The sequence below is a fragment of the Barbus barbus genome (assembly GCF_936440315.1).
Source record: "Barbus barbus genome assembly, chromosome: 7".
NCBI lineage: Eukaryota > Metazoa > Chordata > Actinopteri > Cypriniformes > Cyprinidae > Barbus > Barbus barbus.
Window position 1 is genome coordinate 6,047,736 of NC_136735.1, and position 27,428 is coordinate 6,075,163.

At 36.7% G+C, this 27,428-nt stretch overlaps 2 protein-coding genes across 2 annotated transcripts; both read right to left on the minus strand.

Moving 5' to 3' along the window:
• Window positions 1-4,352: 4,352 nt before the first annotated feature.
• LOC306872571 (uncharacterized protein) lies at window positions 4,353-7,554 on the minus strand. Its single transcript, XM_079421178.1, has 6 exons — window positions 7,510-7,554; window positions 6,854-7,040; window positions 5,837-6,757; window positions 5,666-5,726; window positions 5,063-5,104; window positions 4,353-4,831 (listed from the first exon to the last, which is right to left on the minus strand). Exons 2-6 carry the CDS (start codon window positions 7,032-7,034, stop codon window positions 4,762-4,764), a joined length of 1,275 nt encoding a protein of 424 aa, XP_079277304.1. The 5' UTR covers window positions 7,035-7,040; window positions 7,510-7,554; the 3' UTR covers window positions 4,353-4,761.
• A 3,017-nt stretch (window positions 7,555-10,571) lies between these two features.
• LOC306872288 (uncharacterized protein) lies at window positions 10,572-17,174 on the minus strand. Its single transcript, XM_079420795.1, has 6 exons — window positions 16,918-17,174; window positions 15,849-16,287; window positions 15,389-15,763; window positions 11,476-11,545; window positions 11,187-11,222; window positions 10,572-10,910 (listed from the first exon to the last, which is right to left on the minus strand). Exons 2-6 carry the CDS (start codon window positions 16,279-16,281, stop codon window positions 10,838-10,840), a joined length of 987 nt encoding a protein of 328 aa, XP_079276921.1. The 5' UTR covers window positions 16,282-16,287; window positions 16,918-17,174; the 3' UTR covers window positions 10,572-10,837.
• Window positions 17,175-27,428: the final 10,254 nt, after the last annotated feature.

The window sequence follows — 27,428 nt, forward strand, 5'->3', positions numbered from 1 at the left end:
GGTGGAGTCCTAATGGAAGAGTTAATTTATGCATAATGAGGTAAGTATTATGCACACACACAACACCGACACAGCGAGATTCAAGGAACAGAGACTGCTTTATTATAATTGTAGCCAGAAATTTAAAATGCCACCAAACATCTGCAATATTACAGGAATAATATAAAGTTTATTAATGCACAAGCGTCTTTCTATGTTTAAACATGCACAGATCCCACCACCATCATAACAACCTCATTACCATTCCACACTGTGGAAACATCAGACTGTTGTGTTTTAAAAGTGACTGTATGCAGCGGATCTACTAGTATTGTAAGTTAGGTAGTCATAATGATTCTGTAGTTGACTAGTACAAATCTACAGTATTAAAGCAGGTCAGACGAGTGAAATCCCAGTGTTGTTCCACTCATTGGTGTGGTTGCACTCGGACACTCAGCAAACAACAGAGAGGGAACCACAGAGTAACACTCCTTCACCAAAATAGTGTTCAGCCTGTAACACACAAAAGAAGTCACACTTTAAAATTCAGGCCTGATCTTGCTTCTTAAAACTTTCATGCCGTTATAATTGAGGTAGACAAGTATATTAATAAATATGCAAAGTGAAATATTATTTGTCCATATTTTATTTCATATTTGTCCATAAGTTTCGTATTTGAGTACATTTTATGAGTATTAATGAGTTTACATGATTTGCAAAATTATAACAGTAGAGCATGGCACAATGGTTGTAGGTTCGAAGCCCAGAGAAAGCAAGAACTGATAAAATGCATAAATGCAAAGTAGTGCTGTCAAACAATCGCATCCAAAATAAACGTTTTTGTTTACATAATATATGTGTGTGTACTGTGTATATATTATATTATTATGTATATATAAATACACACACATACAGTATACATTTGGAAAATATTTGCATGTATTTATATTATTATATTATATATAAACATAGAATATATAAACATAACATATTTTTCTTAAATATATACATACATGTGTTTGTATTTATATAAATATACACAGTACGCACACATATATTATATAAACAAAAACGTTTATTTTGGATGTGATTAATCATGATTAATCGTTTGACAGCACTAATGTAATATAAAATATGAATCCTGCACACCGTTGTAACAAAACAGAGATACAGCTCGTTTTTGCTGCAATCGTGTGCAGGTGCTTTCTGCATGAAATTATAAACAGTCATAAATTGATTGTTTTCGACTTACGTGATAAGTGGAAGAAAGGTTTTGTTTTTGGGTCTAGGCTGACTGTGAAGAAAGGAAACATCATGATACGAATGAATTGAAACCCTTTTGTGCAAGTCGACATTATATAATTTTGAACGGACAGCGATTTTTTTTTACGTTTCAATTTGCTTCAGTAGCAAAAGAAAAATATGTGATAGCATTACTATGACTTTACATAAAATATCAAAGGATTGATCATGTTGGTAAGAAGAGAGAAAGACTTCAAATTTGCCGGCACTCCCTCAGCCATTACAAAAAATGAAAAGATTTGCTAGATTTATTTTAATAACTTCGAAAACTGGCTCTAATGCCATCCAGTAAGTATTAAATTACATCTAGATGATTCATTATGCAATGCATTGTCTGTGCACTTACATGCTGCTAATAATGGTTTTCAGGCAGGTAATGTCATCTGTGACGTCATCGTCAGTAAAAGCTTTTAAGACAAGAGAAAATGAGCAAAACCTTATTCAGCTGGCTTATGTTGAAAGCAATAGGAATATGGCACAGAAATGAAGAAAACATTGGTTAGGATGTAGTGTTATTGTGCAGCTTTATTCCTCAAACTCACCAGTGCAGCTGGTGTTGCAGACGTTGAGAGATGAGTTCATGCCAGAATCACAGGCCAGCTGATCACTGAGCTGAAACACACCGTACAGGTTCCAGACGGGACGCCGCGCTGCAGGGATATTTAAATGCCTGCTCTCTTTAGGCTTGGCTGGGATGGTTTTGACAAAGCTGGTGTTGAAGCCTGTAGCTCCAGCCAAGCAGACAACTGCCTCAGAACGAAAGAAAAAAGGGTGTGAGGGTAATCAACCTGTCATCTGCACATTATAAGACATAAATATGGCTATATGGTGAGCGAAGGGAATCTGTTACTCACGTCTAGCGTTGAGATCGTTCGCAGTCATTTGGTCTCCCATGGCCCGAATCACCTGAATCTTAGTCGCCTCCAGCTTCTCCTTCAGCTCACATTTATTCATAATACATCCCTCAGTCACACTGGACACCAGCAAAACCAGAGCAAACACTGCCAACATCTTCACTGGGTTTATGCTCTTCATCTCTGCTATCTGGAGAGTAAACTGCAGAACGTAAAAGCAGAGAAAATTATTTTCACTTTGTTTACAGAGGCATAATGAATAAACTTTGAACCATTAAAATGTCTCATTTTATTCGAATTATACAAGCGAACAAATGAATGTAGTTATATTTTTCATTTTAAAACAGTTTTACTTTGAAAATATGCATTAAATTAATCAAAAGTGACATTTATAATTCTTCAAATAATAAACAATTTTCTTTTTAACTTGGCATTCATCAAAGAATTCTGAATTATGTTGGTTTCCACTCAAATATTTTCAACATTGATCATCAGAAATGTTGATCTTGAGCATTAAATCAGTATATTAGAATGATTTCTGAAGGATCATGTGATGCTAAAGACTGGAGTAATGATGCTGGAAATTCAGCTTTGCCATCAAAGGAATAAATTACATTTTAACATATATTCACATAGAAAACAGTTATTTTAAATTCTAATCATATTTCTGAAAAATATAGTTTTTATTGTATTTTTAATTAAATAAATGCAATCTTGGTAGACACTTCTTTAAAAAAAAATAAAAAAATATTACAGACCCCAAATGTTTGAACTTTAGATTTGTTGCTTGTTCAAAATGACCAGCAAAGCATATTCTATATCATTTTTAACACAGAACTTGCATTTAAACAGTTTGAAGAACCATATTATTAAGAACCATCGAGTCTTACCAGATTTTTGTTGTTGTTGGAGATTGAGATGAATGAGAGTCAAATGTTCCTCAGTCTTCACTGTCTTCTGTGACCCATCAGACTTATATATGTTAGAGTCGCCTCCACCTCCAGCTGCACCTATGCTTTTGGTTCATCCTAAAATTAATCCTCAGATTGTTTTTTTGGCTTAATTCGTGTCAGAGGAGCTGCTGAATTTTGATTCCTCCCAAGGTTTCTTCATAAACCCAAAGCACACTGGGCAAATTATCCTTATTCATAAATGTTAACAAATCAGCCCATGTTTGCATGTGACATTTTTTAAAATAATTTCCAGCTGTGAGTGGTTCTGAAGCTGATGTGGCATGTCTGCAGCAGACAGATAACAAAGGTCAAAAATCACTCTTTAAAGCTTTAAATCCTCGCTGTCTTTTGTTTGGGTGGATCTGTTGGTGGGGTGAACACGACAATTCCTTGCAAAAGACTAAATGCTTTTGTGCAAAAGTGCTTTTTGGGCAAGGCGCTGACATTAAAATAGCGCTTTCTAGAAACTCGCAATGGTTCTAGTCCAGAAAATGAGTTCAGACAAGCTAATTGAAGGATCATTTGGTAATTATGAATGATCCATAAAGGATTATTCAAATTAGACTTGATCTTTTGCATTGTCATGATTTGTAGCTTACATTAGTGTGTCAAAGTCTCATTCAGTTTGCAAGTTTTTGTAGGAACGATGATGTTTTACTGGGAAAGCTTAAAATTTAAGTTTTAAGTGTTTTTTGCATGCTTTTCTAAATTCATGCTGATCCAAAGCTGCTTTGCACAATATAATGTCAAAAACGACTGTCGGTTTGGGTGGATGAAGAAGAAACCTTGGGAGGAACCAGAGCTCAGTTTTAAATGTACATTAATCTCAGTGTTAATTATGGAATGATCCAAAAGCACAGGTGCAGCTGCAGGAGATTCTAACATATATAAGTCTGATGGATCACATACAGACGACAGTGAAGACTTGTTTGACAATTCTCATTCATCTGTGTCTCCAACAACAAAGCAACGTCTAGTAAGATAAATATTTATATTTATCAAAAATAAAATATTTGAATTTTTAAGATCATAGAACAATTGTAATATTCTGCCCATTCTGTCTTAATAAAAATAATAACTTATTTACAGTATTTGATTATTAGTTTGGTTGTTTGCATGCATGCACAATCTAAAATAATTAATATTTGTATATTATTTGTTTATTCTCTTTTCCTGCATGATGCATCATGGATATATGCATATATATGAAAACTATGTGGAATCTTGTGGCTTTTTCATTTAAGGAAAAGAAAGAAAACTTTTTGAGTGGTTTGTTCATTTTATTTTTTTATGTTAAAGTGACAATATTTAAAAGTCCACAGCAGCAGCACAATCATATTATACACTGATATATGTTTAGGTTAGACAGTGATATATGTTTAGACATTCACAGTATTACAGTAAGAAACTAAAGTGTCTTAATGCACAAACTCCCTATATTCAGACTCTCATTTAAACTCCCGTCACCATCATAATGACCTCATTATCATTCAATCAAAGACAGTTGCCATGGAAAGCATCAGAGTGGTTGGGTGTGCGTGTGCGTGTGCATGTGTATGTGTGTGTGTGTGTGTGTGTGTGAGTGTGTGTGTGTGTGTGTGTGTGTGTGTGTGTGTGTGTGTGTGTGTAAGTAATGCAGCAGGAGGAAGCTGAGTGAGTCTGCTCTGTCTTTTTTAAACACAGTCAGCAAAGTAGTTTGGAGGAATGACAGAGTGACACTCCTTCACCGACAACATCTCCTCACTGTAACAAAAAGAGGACAGTCACACTTTCAGACCTGATTTTATTCCCCAGGACTCGGACACATTATAATTACTGTGTGTTTGGCGCATGTAGAAAAAAACAAAAACAAAATAAAACACTTAAAAAAAAGTGTGTGTGTGTGTATATTATAATATGTAACATTTACGATTTAGTTGAACCATAAACTATGCAACTGTAAAAATGTCATATGTATATATAAAAATAACTTACATCTTCTTAACATCAAATGGAATCTCTTCGGGTTTCACTTTCCTGTTAAGAAATGAGATATTTGTACTACTTTGTTATGTAATAGTTACACTTTTCAAACTTTCTTATGAAAGTGTGAACACATTTGTATTATCATGAAGTCTAGCATAAAAAAGCATATCCTCTTTTGAATTAATATATGTGACCCTGGACCACAAAACCAGTCATAAGGGTCAATTTGTTGAAACTGAGATTTATACATCATCTGAATAAATAAGCTTTCCATTGATGTGTGGTTTGTTAGGATCGGACAATATTTGGCTGAGAGAAAATCGCCTTTAAAGTTGTCGAAATGAAGTCCTGAGCAATGCATATTACTAAACAAAAATTAAGTTTTGATACATTTACAGTAGGACATTTATAAAATATCTTCATGGAACATGATCTTTACTTAATACCCTAGTGATTTTTGGCATAAAAAAAATCAATAATTTTGACCCATACAATGCATTTTTGGCTATTGTTACAAATATACCCCAGCAACTTAAGACTGGTTTTGTGGTTCAGGGTCACATATTAAAACAGCACTAGTAACTAAAGCAAGCATGAGTTTGTTGTACTTACACGATGTTCGCCAGCATCTTCAGGCAGGCAATGTCATCGGTGATGTCATCGTTAGTCAAAGCTGGCTCGCAAAAAAAGAAAATGAATTAAAAGCTCTTTTATTTGTCTTTAAACGTTCACATTATTGCTTGCTCTTTTAATTTTGACAGTGTAGTAACTAAAAACACTCACCAGAGCAGGTGATGTTGCAGACATTGAGCGATGGGATCATGCCGGAATCACAGGCCAGCTGATCACTGAGCTGAAACACACCATACAGGTGCCCGACAACTTTGGCGGCTGGGGTCAGATGTGGATGCTGCGCCTCGTCGCCGGAGCCCTGGGGTCCTTTAGTGGAAGCCTGTGCATAGGGCTTAGATGGAGCTCCAGAGGGTGGAACCTTTGGTGGAGATCCAGATGATGGAACCTTGGGTGGAGATCCAGATGATGGGACCTTGGGTGGAGATCCAGATGATGGAACCTTTGGTGGAGATCCAGAGGGTGGAACCTTTGGTGGAGATCCAGATGATGGAACCTTGGGTGGAGATCCAGATGATGGAACCTTTGGTGGAGCTCCAGAGGGAGGAACCTTTGGTGGAGATCCAGATGATGGAACCTTGGGTGGAGATCCAGATGATGGAACCTTTGGTGGAGCTCCAGAGGGAGGAACCTTTGGTGGAGATCCAGATGATGGAACCTTGGGTGGAGATCCAGATGATGGAACCTTGGGTGGAGATCCAGATGATGGAACCTTTGGTGGAGATCCAGATGATGGAACCTTGGGTGGAGATCCAGATGATGGAACCTTTGGTGGAGATCCAGATGATGGAACCTTTGGTGGAGATCCAGATGATGGAACCTTGGGTGGAGATCCAGATGATGGAACCTTGGGTGGTCCTCCAGCTGGAGCCTGAGGTGGAAGTCGAGATGATGGAGCCTGAGGTGGACCTCTGCGTGGTGAAGCCTGAGGTGGAGCTCCAGATGAAGGAGTTTGAGGTAGAACTTGGGATGCAACTTGAGGTGGGGCCTGTGCTGGATTTATTTCCTGATTGTGGGCCGTGATGTTCTTGACAAAGCTGGTATTGAAGGCTGAGATGCTGGCCTTGCAGACAACTGCCTCAGAAAGGAAGAAAGACATAGATGAAGGTCACATAATCTGACAGAAAACTGAACTCCCCTGAAGGGAGAAGCTGAAGGACAATATCTCACGTCTGGCGATGAGACTGTTCACGGTTATTGTCTCTTCCATGACGGTGATCTGCTGCAACTGAGCGGCATCCAGCTGAGCCTTTAGCTCACATTTATTCATAATCCGTCCCTCAGTCGCACAGACTACCAGCAGAACCAGAGCGAACATCGCCAACATCTTCACTTGGTTTTTGCTCTTCATATCTCTCTATTTGGAAATATGAAGATTACATGTGAGTTAATCCAGGGAACTCTGTTTACATCTTGAAGTAGAGCCAATAACAGAATAACAGATTACAAGTATGCAGTGATTGTATATGCATGAATTACTGGATTTGGGGAGATAAAAAATATCTGTAGTATTTTTGATCAAAAGCATCTTTATACACACACATATATATATATATATATATACTAATTTAATAATATATTATATTACACAAAAAAAATATTAAACAAAATATATAATAAATATCATAATATATTTTAAAATAAATAAAAAATAAAAAATATATAAAAATAATAAATAAAAATTAAATAAACCCATAATTTTAAATGAACACCAAAGTCAGTTACAGTCAGACAAATTGCTTTATTTTTTACAGGGAACTGCTAATGATTAGTTTGGGCAAAAAAACATGAAATATCATGAAGAACCGAATTGTAATGCATCTTACCAAAGGTTCTGTTGAGATGCTGCTTGTTGGAGAGTCTTCTCCAGCTTCAGTGTTTTTTTTGTGCTGTGGTGCATCTTATATATGTCCGACTGACCTCCACCTGCGCTGTTGGTCCATCCCATCATCACGAGGAGATCCTATTCCTATGATGTCATTGCTCTGAAACAGACTGAAAACATCACAAATGCTGGCCATGAAGCTCAGGTTGTCATCCTTGTTATTATGTATTTGTTTATTTATTTGCTCTCTTTTTCTCCAGTTCTGTGAGTGGAGTGATGTGAAGCTCATGTTTTGATGCTTGGGACTTTGTGCTCTCTGTTTGTCTTTAGATTATAATGTTCTGCAACACACTCTGACACACACCCACAAACAGCAGCATTTCCAATTCAAATAGCTGAATGCCACACTCATCTTCACCTAGAGCCCACTTCTTGTATACTGCTGTGACTCTCTAAAGCTTCAAGTCTTTACTCTGTTTTGTTTGAGTGGCTCTGAAGTGATGATATTGCTTTTGTTTTAATTAAAGGATTATTTAGCATTGTGAATTATGCAATGAAAACTATTCAAGTCAAATATGGTCTTCTGCATTGTCACACCAGATGAGTTTTGTGATCCAGAGTTTCTTCTCAGGAAACTTCTTTTTTATGCAGCTTTTCTGTTTAAGACAGATAAGCTTATTGTCATATGTGATTGAGCTTTAATTTTTACAACCTGAATTCCAGAAATGTTGGAACTTTTTTTTTTATTTGAATGAAATGAAAACTAAAAGAATTTCAAATCATATGAGCCGATATTTTATTCACGATAGAACATAGATAACATAGCAAATGTATTTGCACAAAATGAGCTCATTTCAAATTTGATTCCTGCTACAGGTCTCAAAATAGTTGGGACGGGGGACATGTTTACCATGGTGTAGCATCTCCTCTTCTTTTCAAAACAGTTTGAAGATGTCTGGGCATCGAGGTTATGAGTTTCTGGGGATTTTGTGTTGGAATTTGGTCCCATTCTTGCCTGATATGATCATCTTTGATGTATTTTCCATTTAATGATGCACCAAATATGCTCTAAACATGAAAGATCTGGACTGCAGGCAGACCAATTCAGCACCCAGACTCTGCTACTACGAAGCCATGCTGTTTTAATAGCTGCAGTATGTGGTTTTGCATTGTCCTGCTAAAATAGACATCATCTGGAGGGGAGCATATGTTCATCTAAAACCTTTATATACCTTAGAGCATTCATAGTGCCTTCCAACGCTGATAACACGCTGGAAGGTCTCACTGCTCTTTAGTCCGGAGGACATGGCATCCGTGATTTCCAACAAGAATGTCAAACTTGGACTCGTCTGACCATAGAACACTTTTCCACTTTGAAACAGTCCATTTTAAAGGAGCCTTGACCCACAGGACACAACAGCGCTTCAGGACCATGTTCACATAAGGCTTCCTTTTTGCATGATAGAGCTTTAGTTAGCATATGCAGATGGTACGGTGGATTGTGATTACCGACAGTAGTTTCTGGAAGTATTCCTGGGCCCATTTAGTAATATCAATGACAGAATCATGCCGATGAGTGATGCAGTGTCATCTGAGCGCCCGAAGATCACAGGCATCCAACAAAGGTCTTCGGCCTTGTCTCTTACACACAGAGATTTCTCCAGTTTCTCTGAATCTTTTGATGATGTTATGCGCTGTGGATGATGAGACTTGCAAAGCCTTTGCAATTTGATGTTGAGGAACGTTGTTTTTAAAGTCTTTTTTATGCACTCTTTCATAGATTGGAGAGCCTCTGCCCATCTTTACTTCTGAGATACTCTGCCTCTCTAAGACATCCCTTTTATAGCTAATAATGTGACAGACCTGATGTCAATTAACGTAATTAGTTGCTAGATGTTCTCCCAGCTGAATCTTTTAAAAATTTCTTGCTTTTTCAGCCCTTCATTGCCCCCGTGCCAACTTTTTTGAAACCTGTAGCAGGCATCAAATTAGACATGAGCTCATTTAGTGGATAAAAGTGTAAAATTTCTCTGTTTAAACATTTGTTATGTTCTCTATGTTTTATTGTGAATAAATATTGTTTCATGCGATTTGAAAGTCTTTTAGTTTTCATTTTATTTAAATTTAAAAAACGTCCCAACATTTCCGGAATTCGGGTTGTACTTTAGATGCATTACAGGGTCAATCTGACAAACATTCACTGGACATTTTCTCTATTTCGGTCAGTATCTCGGGCCAAATCCCCGAGCTTCATTGCGAGGGCTCATTTGAGTGTATTCAAATAGTACACAAATACTTGGTTTGGTCGAAAATGCTTGCTTTGACCTTTGTGTGTTGTTGTTTCAACATGTAAATGTGAACTTTTCATGGCACAGGACAAATAATAAATTTGATAAAAGAACAAACAATTGTTTTTAAGCACAATTTCAAGTATTATTCATCATATTCTTGTGAATATGCAATCATTTTCCTTTTTAAAATGTTATTTTATTATATATATACTCACAGTTTATTTAATCTATATTTTATTTACATTAAATAATAATTATATAGATATATATATATATATTTTTTTTAATAATGCAAAGAGTATACTGTGGACAAAGCAGATGGCATGGTTAGTATCATTAATTTGCTTATGTTATATAATATGTCCATGGTAAAAGAAGGAACAGGCTTTACACAATGGATTTGGTTTATCTTTTATTGTGATTCATTGGGCCTTAGGGCAGGTGCACAAACAAAGAGGAAAAATCAGGCATAAACCAGCAGCATCACAAAAATAAATGGTTTGTGCTCTCTAAAAAATGAATAAATCATTTACTAAACAACGTATTTGAGGTTTAAATGTTATAAAATATCATTTTATGAGAATGCATGGCTACTTTTTGAATAGCTATTAATGGAGACAGATGCTCTTTTTACAGACAGATGGTGTAGTTACAACATCTACCAGCAGAGGTTAAATAAAGCATGCAAATCAGCTAAATCCTGACTTCCTTGATGGTGTAACACTTGCTTTGTTATAGATAGACATATATGAACACGCTTTACCTTTCACTCACGCAAACACCAATTTGTTGATGTTTTTATTGTGAAGAATGACTTAGACAAGTGTATTTTTTTAATATGTTTTTTATTTGCATTCTGAGGTATGCAATGGTACATGCAGCATAATTGAGGCTATTTTGAGAACATTTTCCAGGTACATTACTGAACACAAAACTGAAGAGGGAAATACAAGGGTCTGAGAACTAATTCATCTATTACAATAATGCATTGGGATGAAATTTGACAGAATATTCATGACTGAAGAAACGTTGTATGTTTCAGCGACACTCAGCAAAGTACTGCGCAGGATTGACATTGAGGCACTCATTCACAGAGAGAACTGCAAGTTGCCTAAAAGACAATAAACACAATCTTGTAAAAAAAGCGTTACATTAAAAATATATTCCTAGCATTGATGTAAATATATGTACAGAAATATATTTCCAATAGGTTTTAGTTACTTCTATTTCATCATATATATTTTTGGCCATTTTTTATTTATATTATCCAAAATATATTTTGTACACTTTGAAAAATGTATTTCCTTTCAAGTATTGAATAAAATATAAATATATTTCTAGCCAGTATTTCTCTTGACTCATGCCAACTTTTAATTGCTTGACTTACTTATTATTGGGAGGAGAAGCGAAGCCTGAAACCATGCTGTAAGAAAACAGGAATATTACTATTTATGAATGTGTTTTACCGATATTGGTTTATTACGAGAAAAATACACTTGTTTAGTTGCTTCTAGTAATATTTAGAATGTTTTATAATGAAGACTTTTGGCCATTTATAATTACAATGTGTTCATTTTGTAGATTATAAATGACAGCAGTGCTACAAAAGTGATCTGACCTCAAAAGAGACAGATTTGGTGATCATGTGATTAGCGGGACTAAAGATGACAACTTACGCATTTCTTGTGGTGTCCAGCAGGGTCTTCAGGCATGCGATGTCATCCCTGATGTCATCATCAGTCAGAGCTTAAGAAGAGAAAATATGTTGCAAAAAATTAGATGTTACTTAAATTTGACATACTATGATTAACAATGTGATGTGCTGTTAGTGTATATGGGATTAATTAGGGGCCAAGCCCGAAGGGCTATAGCCCCTATTGTATCTGTATGTTTTATTATTATTATTATTATTTTCGTCCCATGGGGTTCTATGGCAGCCCTATGAACAGAACATAGGAAAATGATGAAATTTGGCAAAATTGTAGAGATGGACATAAATAGTTATCTGACCAACTTTGGGGTCTCTAGATCCAACTCTATAGCGCCACCACCAGTTCAAAAATTCAACATTGAAATGGTAATAACTCCTGAACCACTTGTTGTAGAAAAATAAAACTTAGTACACCTGATTACGCTCTTCATGCTGATCCCATTCAATAGCTTACAGTAAGACTCCACCCATTACAGTAGCGGCCATTTTGAAAAGTACAGTATTCTGTCTGTTCGCTACTACTCCTTGAAAATTGATTCAATTCTTCCCAAAATTGACTCAGATGATCTTTGGACTGAGCCGCACAGAAATGACTGAACAGATTTTTTTTATTCATCTTTGTTCAAAAGTTATGATTCTGTGAACTTAACGAAGTCGACCCAAAATTGGTTCAGAGCCTGTATCTCGGCCAAACTTGGATCAATCGAAACGAAACTTGGTACGCTTCATCAACACCGTGATCTGAGGGGCCACGCCAAAGTTGGGAACAGCGCCACCTATGGGTCGTGAGATACCAGAAATTCACATTTTTGCTTATAACTTTTGAACAGTAATTCAGAAAATTATAATATTTGTGTCTATGGATTCCTTGGGTCATGACGAAACAGAGGATGTTAATTTTGCCAGGATTGGCTGAACGACCTGTCCGCCATTTTGAAATTTGGTATAAATTGCAATATCTTTTGAACCATTTAACATATCGGCACAAATATCGGTAGGGATCATCAACACCATGTCCCGGAGGGACCACAGAAGTCTGAAGACAGCGCCACCTAGTGTTCCAGAGATATAACTATTCTAACAAAAACACATAACTTTTGCAAATGTTGTCCAAAATGTGTCATTTTTATGTCGTTTCGTTCCCTGGGTTATGCCGATTCTGACAATGTGTCATTTGTCATTATCCAACATGGTGTCTGGCAGCCATTTTGAAGCAAATGCAAAACAGTGTTTTTGCTACTCCTCCTTCAAAATCTGTCCAATTCTTCCCAAAATTGACTCGGATGATCTTTGGACCGAGCCGCACAGAAATGACTGAACAGAATTTTTTGAGTACTAGTGAAAAAAAAAGTTATGATGCTGTGAACATAACGGGCTCAACCAAAATTGGTTCAGAGGCTGTATCTCAGCCAAGCTTTGATCAATCAAAACAAAACTTGGTACACTTCTTCAACTCCATGATCTGAGGGGCCATGCCAAATTTGGGAACAGCGCCACCTATGGGTCGTGAGATACCAAAAAATTCACATTTTCGCTTATAACTTTTGAACAGTCAGTCAGAAAATTAAAAGGATTTCAATTTTGCCAGGATTGGCTGAACCACGTCTCCGCCACTGAAATTTGTTGGCTTATACTAGTGATCTTAGCATTCTTCTAAGTTACAGGCTAAACAATTACCATTCTGTTTAATGTGACTCTTCAGCTATCAAATTAACCATAAGCTGCGTTACAATTAACTTTACTTTGTGTTACACTGGTTAAAATACTAAATAACTTTTTTGTCAGCTCATTCTCTCACCTAAACCTCTCCTCGGCCTGTAAAATATCTAACAACCGTGTGGCTCACTCTGCTAAGCCGCTTGCCCTGATCCTTTCTGGTCATGGGTTCGAATCCTGTTTAGTACCAGCGGTGCAAACGTTGTTTTGTTCCAGACATTTGATCTTCCGTGCGTGTTTGTCTTGAATCAGAAACGTGTATGTGTTCGTTCTCATCCCAACTTCTGTTCAGTTTTGAACTTCTGTGCTTCTGAACCAATCTGTTTTTTCTATGTACGTTCTTTTTCAGCTTTTTATTCTCTTCCCGCTCTGCGCCTCGCTACGGGCCATTCGCTGGCTTGGCCCCGCTAATCGCTGCTTGCAGCTATATTGGAACTTGTTCCTGTCAGATTTCCTCATCTTGACAATGGGAGTCAATGGCAGCCCTATGAATGGAACATAGGAAAATGATGAAATTTGGCACACTTGTAGTGATGGCCATGAATAGAGATCTGACCAACCTTGGGGTCTCTAGGACCAACTCTATAGCGCCACCAGCAGTTCAAAAACTCAACATTGAAATGTTAATAGCTCTTGAACGCCTTGCTCTAGCAAGTTAAAACTTAGTACACCTGATTACTCTCTTCACACTGATCACATTCCATAGCTTACATTAAGAGTCCAGCCATTACACTAGCTGCCATTTTGAAAAGTACAGTATTCAGTTTTTTCGCTACTCCTCCTTCAAATTTTGTCCAATTCTTTAAAAATTTGGCAGAGATCATCTTTGGACCGAGCCGCATAGAAATGACTGAACAGAATTTTTTGACCTACTGGTGAAAAAAAAAGTTATGATGCTGTGAAGTTAACGGGGTCGACCCGAAATTCTTTCAGAGGCTGTATCTCGGCCAAACTTTGATAAATCAAAATGAAACTTGGTACGCTTCATGAAAACCATGGTTTGAGGGTCCATGCCAAAGTTGGGAATAGCGCCACCTATGGGTCGTGAGATAGCAAAAATGCACTATTTTGCTTATAACTTTTGGAGGCATTGTCCAAATTTAGTCATTTCTCTATCATTTCATTCCATGGGTTATGCCGAGTCTGACAATGTCTCATTTGTCATTTTGTAACATGGTGTCTGTCCGCCATATTAAAGCAAATGAAAAACAATATTTTTGCTACTCTTCCTACAAATTTTGTTCAATTTTGTCCAAAATCTGATCATACGATCTTTGGACTGAGCCGCAGAGAAATGACTGAACAGATTTTTGATATTCACTACAGTTCCCGAGAAATACCTCTCGGAAGTTGACCGTGTCTGTGTTTGTTGACTTGTACTAGTGATCTTAGCATTCTTCTAAGTTACATTCTAAACAATTACCATTCTGTTTAATGTGACTCTTTATCTATCGAATTAACCATAAACTGCTTTACAATTAACTTTACCATGTGTTACGCTGGTTAAAACGCTAAAGGACCTTTTTGTCAACTCATTCTCACACCTCAACCTCTCCTCGGCAGGTTGTCAAATATGCGGAGACCGAGTGGCGCAGTCTGCTAAGCTGCTTGCCCTGAAATTTCAGGTTGTGGGATCGAATCCCGGTTAGTACAACCTCAGGCCGCAAGAGGTTCTGTGGCAATAAGAGGTGCCAACATTGCTTTTGTTCAAGACTTTGGATATTCAGTGCGTGTTCATCTCGAATCAGAACCGTGTGTTTATTCTTTCTCTTCTGAACTTCTGTTCAGTTTTGAACTTCTGTGCTTCTGAACATATCTGTTTTTTCCATGTACGTTCTATTTCAGCTTTTTATTCTCTTCCCGCTCTGCGCCTCGCTACGGGCCATTCGCTGGCTTGGCCCCGCTAATCGCTGCTTGCAGCTATATTTTTTAAAATGTTTTTCTTGAATTTGTGGCTATTTTGTACAGTGCCATTCATCTGTCTTTTTTAAGGTTTAAGGTGGAGCTTCATGCTTCCTTTTTACCTAATATTTGTGTGTGTGTGTGTGTGGCAATCACACTGTAAGAATTGATCCACCTTATGAAATCACCACCTTATAAATTAGTTATGTTTTCGGGCTATTCTGATTATAATCACTTTTGTAACCAGTCACGTGACTTACCTCTGCAGCTCATGCGGCAGATGTTCAGACTCTGGCCAGATCCGGAATCGCAGGCCACGCGGTCGCTCAGCTGGAAGATTCCAAGCAGTCTTATGGTGCGGACAGGATTTGCAGTGACATTCTCCTCGGAACTCTCGGAACTGGAACTGTCAGCTGACCGTCTGAGTGCCGCAACATGGGATCTCTTTCCCCTTCCGCCGGGACGACCAGGTCTTCCTCCAGGATGACCAGGTCTTCCCCCTGGTCTTTCATTGGGTCGTTGTTGTGGTCTGAGAGGGAGTATCACTGGGGGTCTCGCTGGAGGTCTGGGGTCTTCTTGGATGGTGGTTACCAGGCTGGTATCAAACCTCGACAGACGCTCCACAGAACACACGACTGAAAGAAAGACAGAAACACTCTTGGCTTACATTTGTATCATTACTAGTTGTCAACTGACAATGTTTGCCCTTGCAACACTTACTTTGGGCGATGAGAGAATTTGCAGTTGTATTTCCAGGCACAGTTGTAGGCCTATTTCCAGGCACAGTCACATTTCCGGGCACAGACACGTTTCCAGGTACAGGTAGGTTTCCAGGCACAGTCACATTTCCAGGTACAGTCACGTTTTCAGGTACAGGTAGGTTTCCAGGCACAGTCACATTTCCAGGTACAGTCACGTTTTCAGGTACAGGTAGGTTTCCAGGCACAGTCACATTTCCAGGTACAGTCACGTTTCCAGGCCCAGTTACACTTCCAGGCCCATTAGTGACAGTTGCAGGCCCATTTCCTCCCTGATTTCCCCCCAGTGCCGCCTCGAGTTGGGACTTCAGCTCACATTTACTGAGAATCCGTCCCTCACTCGCAATGGAGACCAGAAGAACCAGAGCCAACACGGCCAACATCTTCATCTTCATCTCTCTCTGGAGATTTAACACAGAGCAATGGAAAAATCAAAATTAAACAATCCTAATCTGCTGTTTATCTCGGTAAACAGTCTATTCTCTTCATACAGTATACTTGCAATGAAGGAACATAATCACTAATGCATCCAGCAATCTTCTGGATTTGTTCTCAGAAAAAAAATGTGCAAAGAATTGTATCTTTAGCTTGTCACTGGGTTCATATTTGGTCTTGACTACCCAAACTTTAGCCTTGGAAAACTGTCAGAAAAAGTGCTTGCCACTGTGTCAGTAGGGACATCTTTGTACCTTATTCCCCCAAAAAGGTTCATAGTGGTACTTTAAGGATACATATTACCATTTTAAGGTACTAATATGAACATTTAATGGGCAGATAACGTACAAAGATGCCTTTTTAAGGGTATTAGCCCAGTGACAAGCAATTTTTCTGACAGTCTAAAGGCTAAAGTTTGGGTGGTCAAGACCAAGTAGATTATTAAATAACACTTTGCATTAGGTCTTCTGCAACCAAATGGCTCATTATTCTTGCATATTTTGATACAGTTATAAAATGATGCAGTAGCATTTTAGTCTAGCAGATAAATGAGCAATAAAAAGCATTTTATAAAAAGAGTTCAAAAGTGATTTTACCAGAGACGCTTCGACTGTCGTAGATGTAGGTATTAGTCTTCAGTCTTGCTTTGGGTTGGTGTTTGTTTCCACCATCCGCTGTGTGCTGAACGGACGAGCATGGGGATTTTTATACTGAATTTGATGTTATGACCTCACCGCATCAAACTCACTAAACCTGTTGAAGAACCACCACATGACTCGAATTCCAAAGACATTTGTATATATTGAATCATACTTTTGAAACAGCTCCTTATCCGGTGTGTCTGATGTGATGTAACATTACAGAGACGCTCAGGTGGAGGTGGGTCAGGTTTTGCTTCGTCACTTTTTCCTCTCGCCATTTCAACTATTTTTAAACCATGTAATTATGAGATCATTGTTGTGTGCCAGTTTCCTGGTGGATGGCCCAGACTCAGTGGCTTTGCAAATAATTTTAACATTTGCTTATTATTAGGATTTATTAGTATCATCTTAAAGAGACAGTTCATCTTCTGATGCATTCTGAGAGCTCTCTGACCCTCCCATAGACAGCAATGTAATTATCTCAATCAAGGTCCAGAAACGTAACAAGGACATCATTAGTATACTTTGTTTTCGTTAAGATGTAAACAACGTAAACGATGTATAGGTGTGGTGCGGCTGACACAGAACAGCATACGCTGTTTGCATTCAGCGGATACTCTCCAAAATGGCGCTATAGGGTGATGTGGAGGAGACAAATTGTTGAATAAAGTCATTATTTTTGTTTTCTTTGCAAACAAAAAGTATTAAAATTACGGTTGAACCCCTGACGTCAAGGGGTTGCTACGTTTCTGTGCTCTTGATCGTGGTAATATCCTTGCTGCTCATGGGAGATTGGTCAGAGAGCTCTCAGATTTTATTAAAAATATCTTCATTTGTGTTCCGAAGATGAACGGAGGTCTTGTGGGTTTGGAGTAACATGAGAGAGTAAATAATGACAGAATTTTCAGTTTTGGGTGAACTATCCCTTTAAGACCTCAAAGCTCTTTTATTTATTTATTTTTTACTGATGTCAAAAGTAGAGCCATCAATGTAATATCAGTGTATCATTATTATTATCAATCAAGTTTGGTGGCCTGTTATTAAAAAACAGGCAATTTGTCAAGTTTAACATGTTTTCAGGATTAAATGTTATGGGTTGAATATCAATGCAAAAAAAAAAAGGAAGAATAATGGCTTTAACTAGCAAATTTCAATGCAAACTTTTGATTGTTTTATTTAAAAATATATAAATAAGAATAGACATCACAGATTTTTTACATTCATTTACTAACAGTTTATTGATATACTATTCAAAAGACTGGGACAAGTTAGTTTTTTTCCCCGTGGATGGTAAACATCCATGCACCTGTGTAAAGAGAAATCTGTAACTGTGTGACGTTTGCTAGGTAGTCATTGATTTACTGACCAGATTTGGCTTTGGTCTTCACTGGAAACATTCATTCCAGAAAGGTCTCTACCATTCACTCACACAAAAACTAATTTATTGATGTCTTTGTAGTTTATAGTGAAAGCTTAGACAAGCAACTCTTTTATGAATATTATTATTTATTTATTTTTTGTAGTCTGAGGTATGCTGTTGTACAGGTAGAAGCAGAGTCCAGCACAATTGGGGCTATTTTGAGAACATTTTCCAGGTTTATTATGCAAATACAACTCAAGAGTGAAATACCATCAAGTGTATTACAGTAATGCATTAGGATGAAACTGGCAGCACTTGTTCATGCAAATCATAAAAAGACAATAAACGCGATCTTGTGAAACAAGTTTTACATCTTGTAAAGCTTATTGTGGTAGTTTATTATTATTTTAACATGTTGTTTTACATGTTGATGCTCCTATAAACACAGGAGCACACAATTTATTGAATTTTACATAAGCAATTGCCTTCTGAATGGAATGCGATTAACTCACAATTGACTCCAGTTCAATTTTGAAGTTAACATGTTGCTTAATGAGATACTTTAATATTATATTAGAACCCATATGGCCAAAAATACATATTTTCAGATACCAAATATATTTGAAATATAGTTTAAAACATTAATTTCAGATTTTTTTTAAAGAAATTAACACTTTTATTCAGCAAGAATTGAGATTAAAGACATGTTACAAATGATTTTTTTTAACTGTAAAATAAATGTAGCCTTAGTGAGCAAAATATACTTCTTTTATCTACTTAAATCTTAATTATTCCAAACTGGTAGTGAAAATACTGATACATATGTAAAAGACTGTAACCGTGTGATAAAAAAGACTTTTATGATTATATATTCATTTTTTTTAAATGTATTCATTAAAATGTGCTGGACTGGTGATGAATAGGGAAAGTCCAGACTGTGTGTTGCATGTGTGGACTGGTATTGCACACCTGTGGTTGGATTCCTGTTATGTAATTTTAGCCGGACTAGAGCTGTTTTATCTAGAGTATTTGACAGAGTGACGCTATTCAACTAAACGATACTATGATGCATTTCTATAATAAAGCTTTCAATCTTTGTTTAGTTCTGCAAAACGCATATTCCTTAAAATACACAGCTACCCACAAAAGTATTATTGAATTGAAAAGTATTTTAAACTCTGTACAAGTGGCTCAAAAATGTAATTTATCACATTAGATGCAAAAAATCAAACTAAGTCACTTTCCACTTTCTGTTATTTTTAACCAGCTTGAGTTTTTTGTGAATGCAAAAGTTTATCTTGTTAACATATGAACATGTTTCATTTTCATTTAAGGTCAAGTTTGATTAAAAATGTTGTCATTTTTAGAATTTTTATTTAAAATAGGTCTATAGTTTTCATTCATCTTTTTTACATTTAGGTTTTTATTGCATGAAGTTAATATGAGAAATGTGGCTTTTGCAGCTGAAGTAAAAAAATTTAAGCTTTTAAATATTTATTTCAGTTAAGGTCTTTTATGTTGTTATTTTTAGTTATGGGTTATTAGTTAACTAAAACCAAAAACATAAAAAAAAAAAAAAACTTACCTGAAATAAATCAAATGGATCAAATTCAACTTATTTTAGATACTCTTTTTTTTTTGGAAAAAGTTGCTTGTGTTTCCGGTTTGTTAATGACATTTTTAAGTGTGACTTAAGTTCCCAAATAGTTTTACATTCAATTGGATCTGTTATTAAATATCCTAATTGCTCTTTTGTTGATTTTGATTGCTTCCATTGTCCTAATCTGTAAGTCGCTTTGGATAAAAGCATCTGCTAAATGACTAAATGTAAATGTTAATGTTAATTCAGGTTCAGTATCACACAAACACACCCTTACTGCACCATACAAAATCTGAGGAGAGGACACAACAAACAATGAACCGTGCAGTCGAGGGACATGATCATGTGTCATGACGCAAGTATTGAATATCAGACGACCCATTTGACAATTGTCTGACAATGAAAACTTAAACTGTTCTGCGTCGCTAAAGCGAGGTATCAGTGAATACGGGTCGGAAGAGTTTGAGCTATTTCTGAAGTGAACACATGTCAGCATGACTCAGCACGACAGCATAAAATTCAGCCTCTCACGGCTGAGATTAACTATATCTAATAGTTAAATATGATTAAATATATCTCCCACATACGGTTGTGCACAACCAAGAACTGAAAGACACACATATTTCATGCACTTCTGTAATGATTAGCTTTAAAAGCAGTACTCCGTGTGAAACCTCAAGTACAAATGTCAGTGAGTTTCACCTAAATCGCTTTGTAAAGATTTGGGTGATTACGTTAAGCTGACTGACAGTGCCAGTGGAAAATACTTTCAAATGCATGCTTTACATGTCAGATCTTTGTTATTGTGCCATTACATTTCACCAAAAGAATGTTTTTTTCCTCAATCGAAAGGTTTTGATTGCAATTTTGATAGGAGCTTCATCTCATCTCTGCTCCAGCGGCTCTGTTCTGAACTCAATGTGAACTTCTGGAAATCAGCGCCTGTGTAAAAACAGCACAGAATATTACCATGAAGTCACATGCTGCAACAGATGGTCCGTTTTTGTCATTTCGTCCCCTCTGAGCTGCTAAAATCCTCATGTTTCAGAGTGTTTCATGCAACATGTGTGATGTCATGTTGTCATGTTGATAGACAATCTCTTCGAGGTACAGTGATTTTATGGCATGTGCATTTCATGATCTGCTGCATTCAAACACAAAACCACCGCCACGGTGTCTGAAAACAAACTATTAACTATTTCACCCTAAAATAAAAATATCACCACCATTATGTTTAATCATCAAGTTTCCAATAAAACTGTCTACAGATTGTCAAGGTCTGAAAAAAAAAAAAAAAAAAAAAGTACATTTCTTATGTTTCCAGAAGACATGACAGGCCAGTGAAAACAACAACTCATTACTCATTTTCAAATCAAGTAATTCAAGCAATTACATGGCTTTCAAATCTGTGTTATTTTTGATATTACTATTAGTTTGTGTTTGTATAGGCTATTTTCAGTTTTCTAAATTCATTTTGTACATTTTGTCATTTTTATTTGTTTAAATGTCTGTAGTTTGTTGTCATTTTTATTTTAGCTTTAGTTATTTGAGTGAAGTCAAACTAAAGTAAAAGTTCAGCAACTAACTGGAATATAATATAAAATCTTTTTTTTTTTTCAGGTAACTTTTCAGCTAACTTTATATATACAGTCATGGCCAAAAATATCGGCACCCGTGGTGATGTAGGGGCTGTTTGCTATCTTTTTTTAAAAAGCTTTTCTGACTCCGAGACTCAACTGTTTTCTGCATTTCTCCAGCTGTGGTCCTTGGAGAGTCTTTAGCCACTCAAACTCTCCTTCTCACCGTGCATTAGGACGATATAGACACACGTCCTCTTCCAGGCAGTTTCATAACATTTTCTGTTGATTGGAAATTCTTAATTATTGCCCTGATGGTGGAAATGGGAATTTTCACTGCTCTAGCTCTTTTCTTAAAGCCACTTCACTAATTTGTGAAGCTCAATTATCTTTTGCTGCACATCAGAAATATATTCTTTGTTTTTTCTCATTGTGATGGATGATTAAGGGAATTTGGGCTTTGTTTTCCCTCCTATTTATATTTCTGTGAAACAGGAAGCCATGGCTGGATAATTTCATGTTCACAATCACCCTGGAGTGCTCAAAATGGTGAATATGAATGGGAATATACTTCAGAGATATTTTAATCATAAGAATTTCTAGGGGTGCCAATAATTGTGTCCAATGTGTATTTGAGAAAAACATTTAAAACTTTAAATTCTTATTCTCCAATGAAAGGTTAGATTTTTGTGAATATTTTAAATAAAAGATCAAAAGGATTAACAATGCAGATTAATTTTCACAGCCTTCTTTGATCATATTTACGAAGGGTGCCGATATTTTTGGCCATGACTGTCATATATAAATATATAAATTTAGTCTAGTAACCCTGTCAAACTGACATTCTTCAAAATTCTTCCTTCGTGTATGCCAGCCTACACAGAGAATATTCGGATTTGGACATATGCAAAAACAAATACCACTCACATTTTCTGATGAAACTGAAAACGTTTAGTTCAGATGAAGAAGTATTAACTATTTTAATAACTAACCATAAAGTTTTGATTGGTCTCTAACTCTAAAACAACAACGCAGAGGAACGATAATGCTGGATTCATTTTCAGAACGCTTTTTCCAATTTTTAAATGATATAAACATTGACAGCCAATCAGGATCCACTCGATTTTACAAACAATTTTGATTTGAACAAACAGAACGTTATCGTTTGTTGGGTGTATAATATAGTCGTTAGTTATAGTTGGTGTATAATAATCTTTCTATTTACCATTAGCCTACCGATAAAAATCTGTAGGCTACATCTGAAACCGATAATGTTTGGTCGTGACACAACGATATGAATGAGGAATTGTGTTGATAGCGATGAAGTCATTGCATGCATTATAGGCTACTTATCATGTTTCTCTTTAGATGAGTGGTACAATGGTAATTCATTAGTATTGTGTGAGATATAAACATAGGCCTACATCCTAGAGACAGTATGTGTTTATAAAGACAGAATATTCACTGCTGTTTCCAGTTCAATATAGAAAAAACTGAACAATTCATGTTCCAGTTCCATTAAAACTGCACAAGGAACACATTTAGGTTCGGTACATGTTATATGTTTCTCCACTTACAGATCAAGACCATTCCAACAATACGTGAAGGACAACTAGTCTACAATTGTTGTGTTTACATCTACATGTAACCTTTATAATTGCAAAACATGCATTTGTAAGGCGGCAGGGAAATAATTAATGAAGAAATACACCTTCCAACAACACCATCTAGGACGGGAGACCAAGTTTAAGAGCTTAAGAGACAGGATCTTTTGTAAGAATAAAAGGGGAGTGTTGCCAAACATGAATGGAAGGGATTTCATCTTAATCTTCTGTTAGTGACTCTGAATGTAAGACTTTAAAGCATTCCTCTACAAATATAGAGAGCTTTACATGTACTGAAGTCATTGGAGGCAGGTAAAACAGATAAAGATATCAGGTTAATCTTCTCTAACTGACCTATAGACTGTCCGTTTGGTGGGTTTGATGTCTGTGTTTCTCTGTGATGGGACTGAAGTGAGGCCTGAAGTGTCAACAGATCGAAGTTTCTTCTCTGATATTTCTTAACTGCTCTAGATTCATAATGTTGCATGTCTGGAGTCTTCGCCGTTGATCTGATGACAAATCAGAAATATGCTGAGATTGGTAAAAATTTAGAGTACATTTTTAGTTCCCCCTATTGCCCTTGAACTATAATGTCATCTGGCTAAATGACATCATGCTCCAGATGTTATCATATGATCATCAGCATGCAGTGATTGCATTTTCATGTAGGCCAGTATGTTAGTGTCACCTGGTTCCCTCTACAAAAACCCAGTCGGATTATTGCAGAAAATAAGCTCTGTGGCCAATGGATGTGTATGATTCTTACAAATTTTGTTCATCATGATAATAACCTTTTATGAATTTTGAAGCCTAAATACAAATGCCAGTAAAAAATGTAGGCTATAAATGAACTAAACCTCAGTCACATGACTTCAATATCACCACCATTAAGCTTCTGACAACTCTTTCAGTCTTTTTTTAAAAACATTTTCCCTGAAAGTTTGAGTTAGAATAGTTTGTAAGAGTTTGAAAAAACACAATGAGGCTGTGAAAGTGACACGTGAGTAGATGAGTTTTTCTCTTCGGTGTTTGGCGTTTAGTGTCACTGCAAAAAAAAAAAAAAAAAAAAAACTGACCAAAAAAATCCAATTATTTATTTTTCATCTGCAAAAGTGAAAAAGTGACAAAAGTGCAAAATGTATTAAAACCAGACCAGAGCGCAGATGTTTCAGCCCATGCTTTCTTCAGTGCTCATAAGGCAAAAAAGCAACACCAAACATATATAGACAAAATTGCAAATTGTTGACAGCTGATCTTAATCCATGAGGGATAATTGTCATGCCAACAATTTCCCTTCACAAAAAACATACAAGATCCATCTCTTCATTTAATCCTGTTGGGGTTAATGATTGTAACTCAAAAAGCCTCACATTGTAACAATTTTCTATCACGGTTACCACCTCTCCTGTGCAAAAGAACCCTCTCAATGCCCAGGAATTTGAAATCAGAAAAAGAATGTTTTGCAGACTCAAAATGACGAAAAACCGGAGAAGTACGATCCTGTCTCCTGATAGCACTCCTATGCTCAACAATTCTAGTGCGCAATGCACGTTTTGTTTTTCCAACATACAGTAAAGGGCAAGAACACAAAATTATGTATATCACATGTGTTGTTTTACATGTGATCAACTGTTTAATTTGATAAGTTTTACCCGTTTGTGGATGTGTAAATGAATTGCATTTTAAATAATGCGAACAGGCAACACAATCTTTACATTGAAAATTTCCATGGGCATCAGAGAGGGTCCCAGGAGTGGGGATGTGGGTATGTGCACGCACCAATTTATCCCGTAAATTTGGAGGCCTGGAATGAACAAAGAGCGGTGGATCAGTGAACAGGCCTGACAAATCACAATCACTCTGTATGATATGCCAATGATTATTGATTGCCTTTTTGATACCTGGACTCAAGGGACTAAAATTAGATTTGAAGACACAAGAAAACTTCTTATTCTTGGGGGTCAAACTGGTATCTTCTGACAAAGATCTAATTTTGTCTAAATCAGTATCGAGCCACTTGATTGGATATCCCCGAGATCTAAAATCGCTTTACAAATTCTGGGTTTTGGCTTCAAAATCATCCTTGTTAGAACATATGCGAAAAAGTCTGGCTATACGGCAGACCACGTTTCAAAGACATGGGATGAGCACTCTTTGCACGTAAAAGACTTGTAGATAATAAAACAGCCATCAATATATCTTTTGAACAATACCAAATTATTCATGCAAGGATTAATATACAAGACATATTGATCTTCAAGATAATCAAGGTATAGGTTTGCATAGTCAGGGGCCATAGTGGCACCCATTGCTGTGCCCTCAATTTGTAAATAAAACTTCTTCTCAAAAAGGAAATAGTTCTTTGTCAAAACCAATTCAGCCATATCCACAATAAATTTGGTTGGCAGACCTTCATCATCAATGCGTAAAATCAAGAAAATATTGCAATGCCAAAAGACCCTCAGTGTGAGGAATGTTAGTGTATAAAGAGATCGCATCCATTGTAGCAATTATCATGTCTTCCTCTATCTTTTATGACTGACAGACATTGAAGGAAGTCTCTGGTGTCTCTAAGATAGCTGGGAAGAGATGTCACTAGAGGACTCAGAACAAAGTTCACAAAATTTGAGAGTGGCTCTGTTAAACTATTAATACCTGCCACTATAGGTCATCCAGGAGGATTTTTAAGATCTTTATGGACTTTGGGTAAGATATATAATACAGGTTTGGTAGGCTAGCTGTTGTCCAATTTAAATTGATGTAGTCCAATTTGGCCACTTGATAGCAATCATCTTTTTAAAATCTAGAATAAAACATCAAATATCTTGAGCTTGTGTTCACCACAGACCTTATTTCATGCACAAAAAAAAAAGGTTAAAAAAACTCATTGACTTCAGGGGGATGGAACAGGAAGTGCTAAAAAGGATGCTTCCAGGTTTTAGCCTACAAAAATACATCTTCCCTGCTGCACTGCTAAATCACTGGTGATTTATTTACTCATTTAAAACCCTAACGAGTGTTGCATGTGGCCTAAAGTATCCCCTGGTGGCCGTAGAGTCTGTCAAACTATTGCTGGCACTGTATTTGAGCTTTACTGACAACAAAAACTAGTGTGAATACATCAGCATACACATTAACAAATTGTATAAGTTAGTTTGAGAAAATGCATTAATTAAAATATTGAAAGATGAAAGGATGCAAATTGAATTTCTCTTTGTAATACCAGTATGTATGTCAACGTAACCTGTCCAGATGTGAGCTGATAGCATGCACTCTTGCGATCTGACCGGTCCCAAAACATCTCGGCCCTGCCGGTGAGCACTGGGGAAACACAGTAAACAAACAAACATGATGCACACAGAAAAACACATTAACATGCTTTAGTATATATATTAAAGCAATGAACTAGATCAAGCTAGCCAAATTTTGTCTGAAACATACGTTAACATTTTAGGTTAAATTATCACGGTTGCAAGTGAAATTGCTTAATTTACACACTTTATTCATTCAACATCCACGTCTGGAACTGAAAGCTTATTTTTGAAATGTTAGGAGTCAAAGACTCAAAAACCTTTAGACTTACACACGTGTTGGATGGTTTTTGGTGTCCTGACTTTCCTTAAATTGATGCAACTTCAGAGCCTCCATCGTGCACTGAACCCTTGCATAAAAACACCAGTAAAATTCATTTGGTTAAGTCTTATGTGCTCATTAATAACAAATGTACATAAAGTAGCCTATACAGTGAGCACAATGGTTTGCATTTTAAACAAGCCTAAGCTGGTTTGCTTGTCTATCAACCTGATTTAGACAGGGTTTTGGGTTATTAGCAGGTTAAGACCAAACCAGTTTAGGCCAGCTTGAACTGTTGTTTTATTTTTCAACAGGATAAAATTGAAGTAAAATGATGATGAACATTGTTACGCAGCTTCAGAAACAGAATAATGAATAGATCTCCATGAATTGTTGATATTTCAGTATTCATTCTGTGATTCTCATCATTCTAGTTTCTGCTGCAGCCCCTTGTGACTCGTTGTTTTTGCTGAGTGAGTCACAGCTGAGGATATTGTTTACAGGTCACAACCAAATCACACATTCAAATGCAAACTCTTCGTATGAAAATAAATATAAACCTGTTTTGAAAGACAAACACAAGGCGTCTTACCTGCTTGTGTTCAGTCAGCGTGTAGATGCATTTGCACTTTGCATGGTTGGAAGTCAGCGTCCTCATGAGAGCAATGGACAGCAGCGCTTCTGTTACAGATATCTGACACAGAGACACTGATACTGACAGCAGGATTGTTCTTCACTCATCACATCAATCA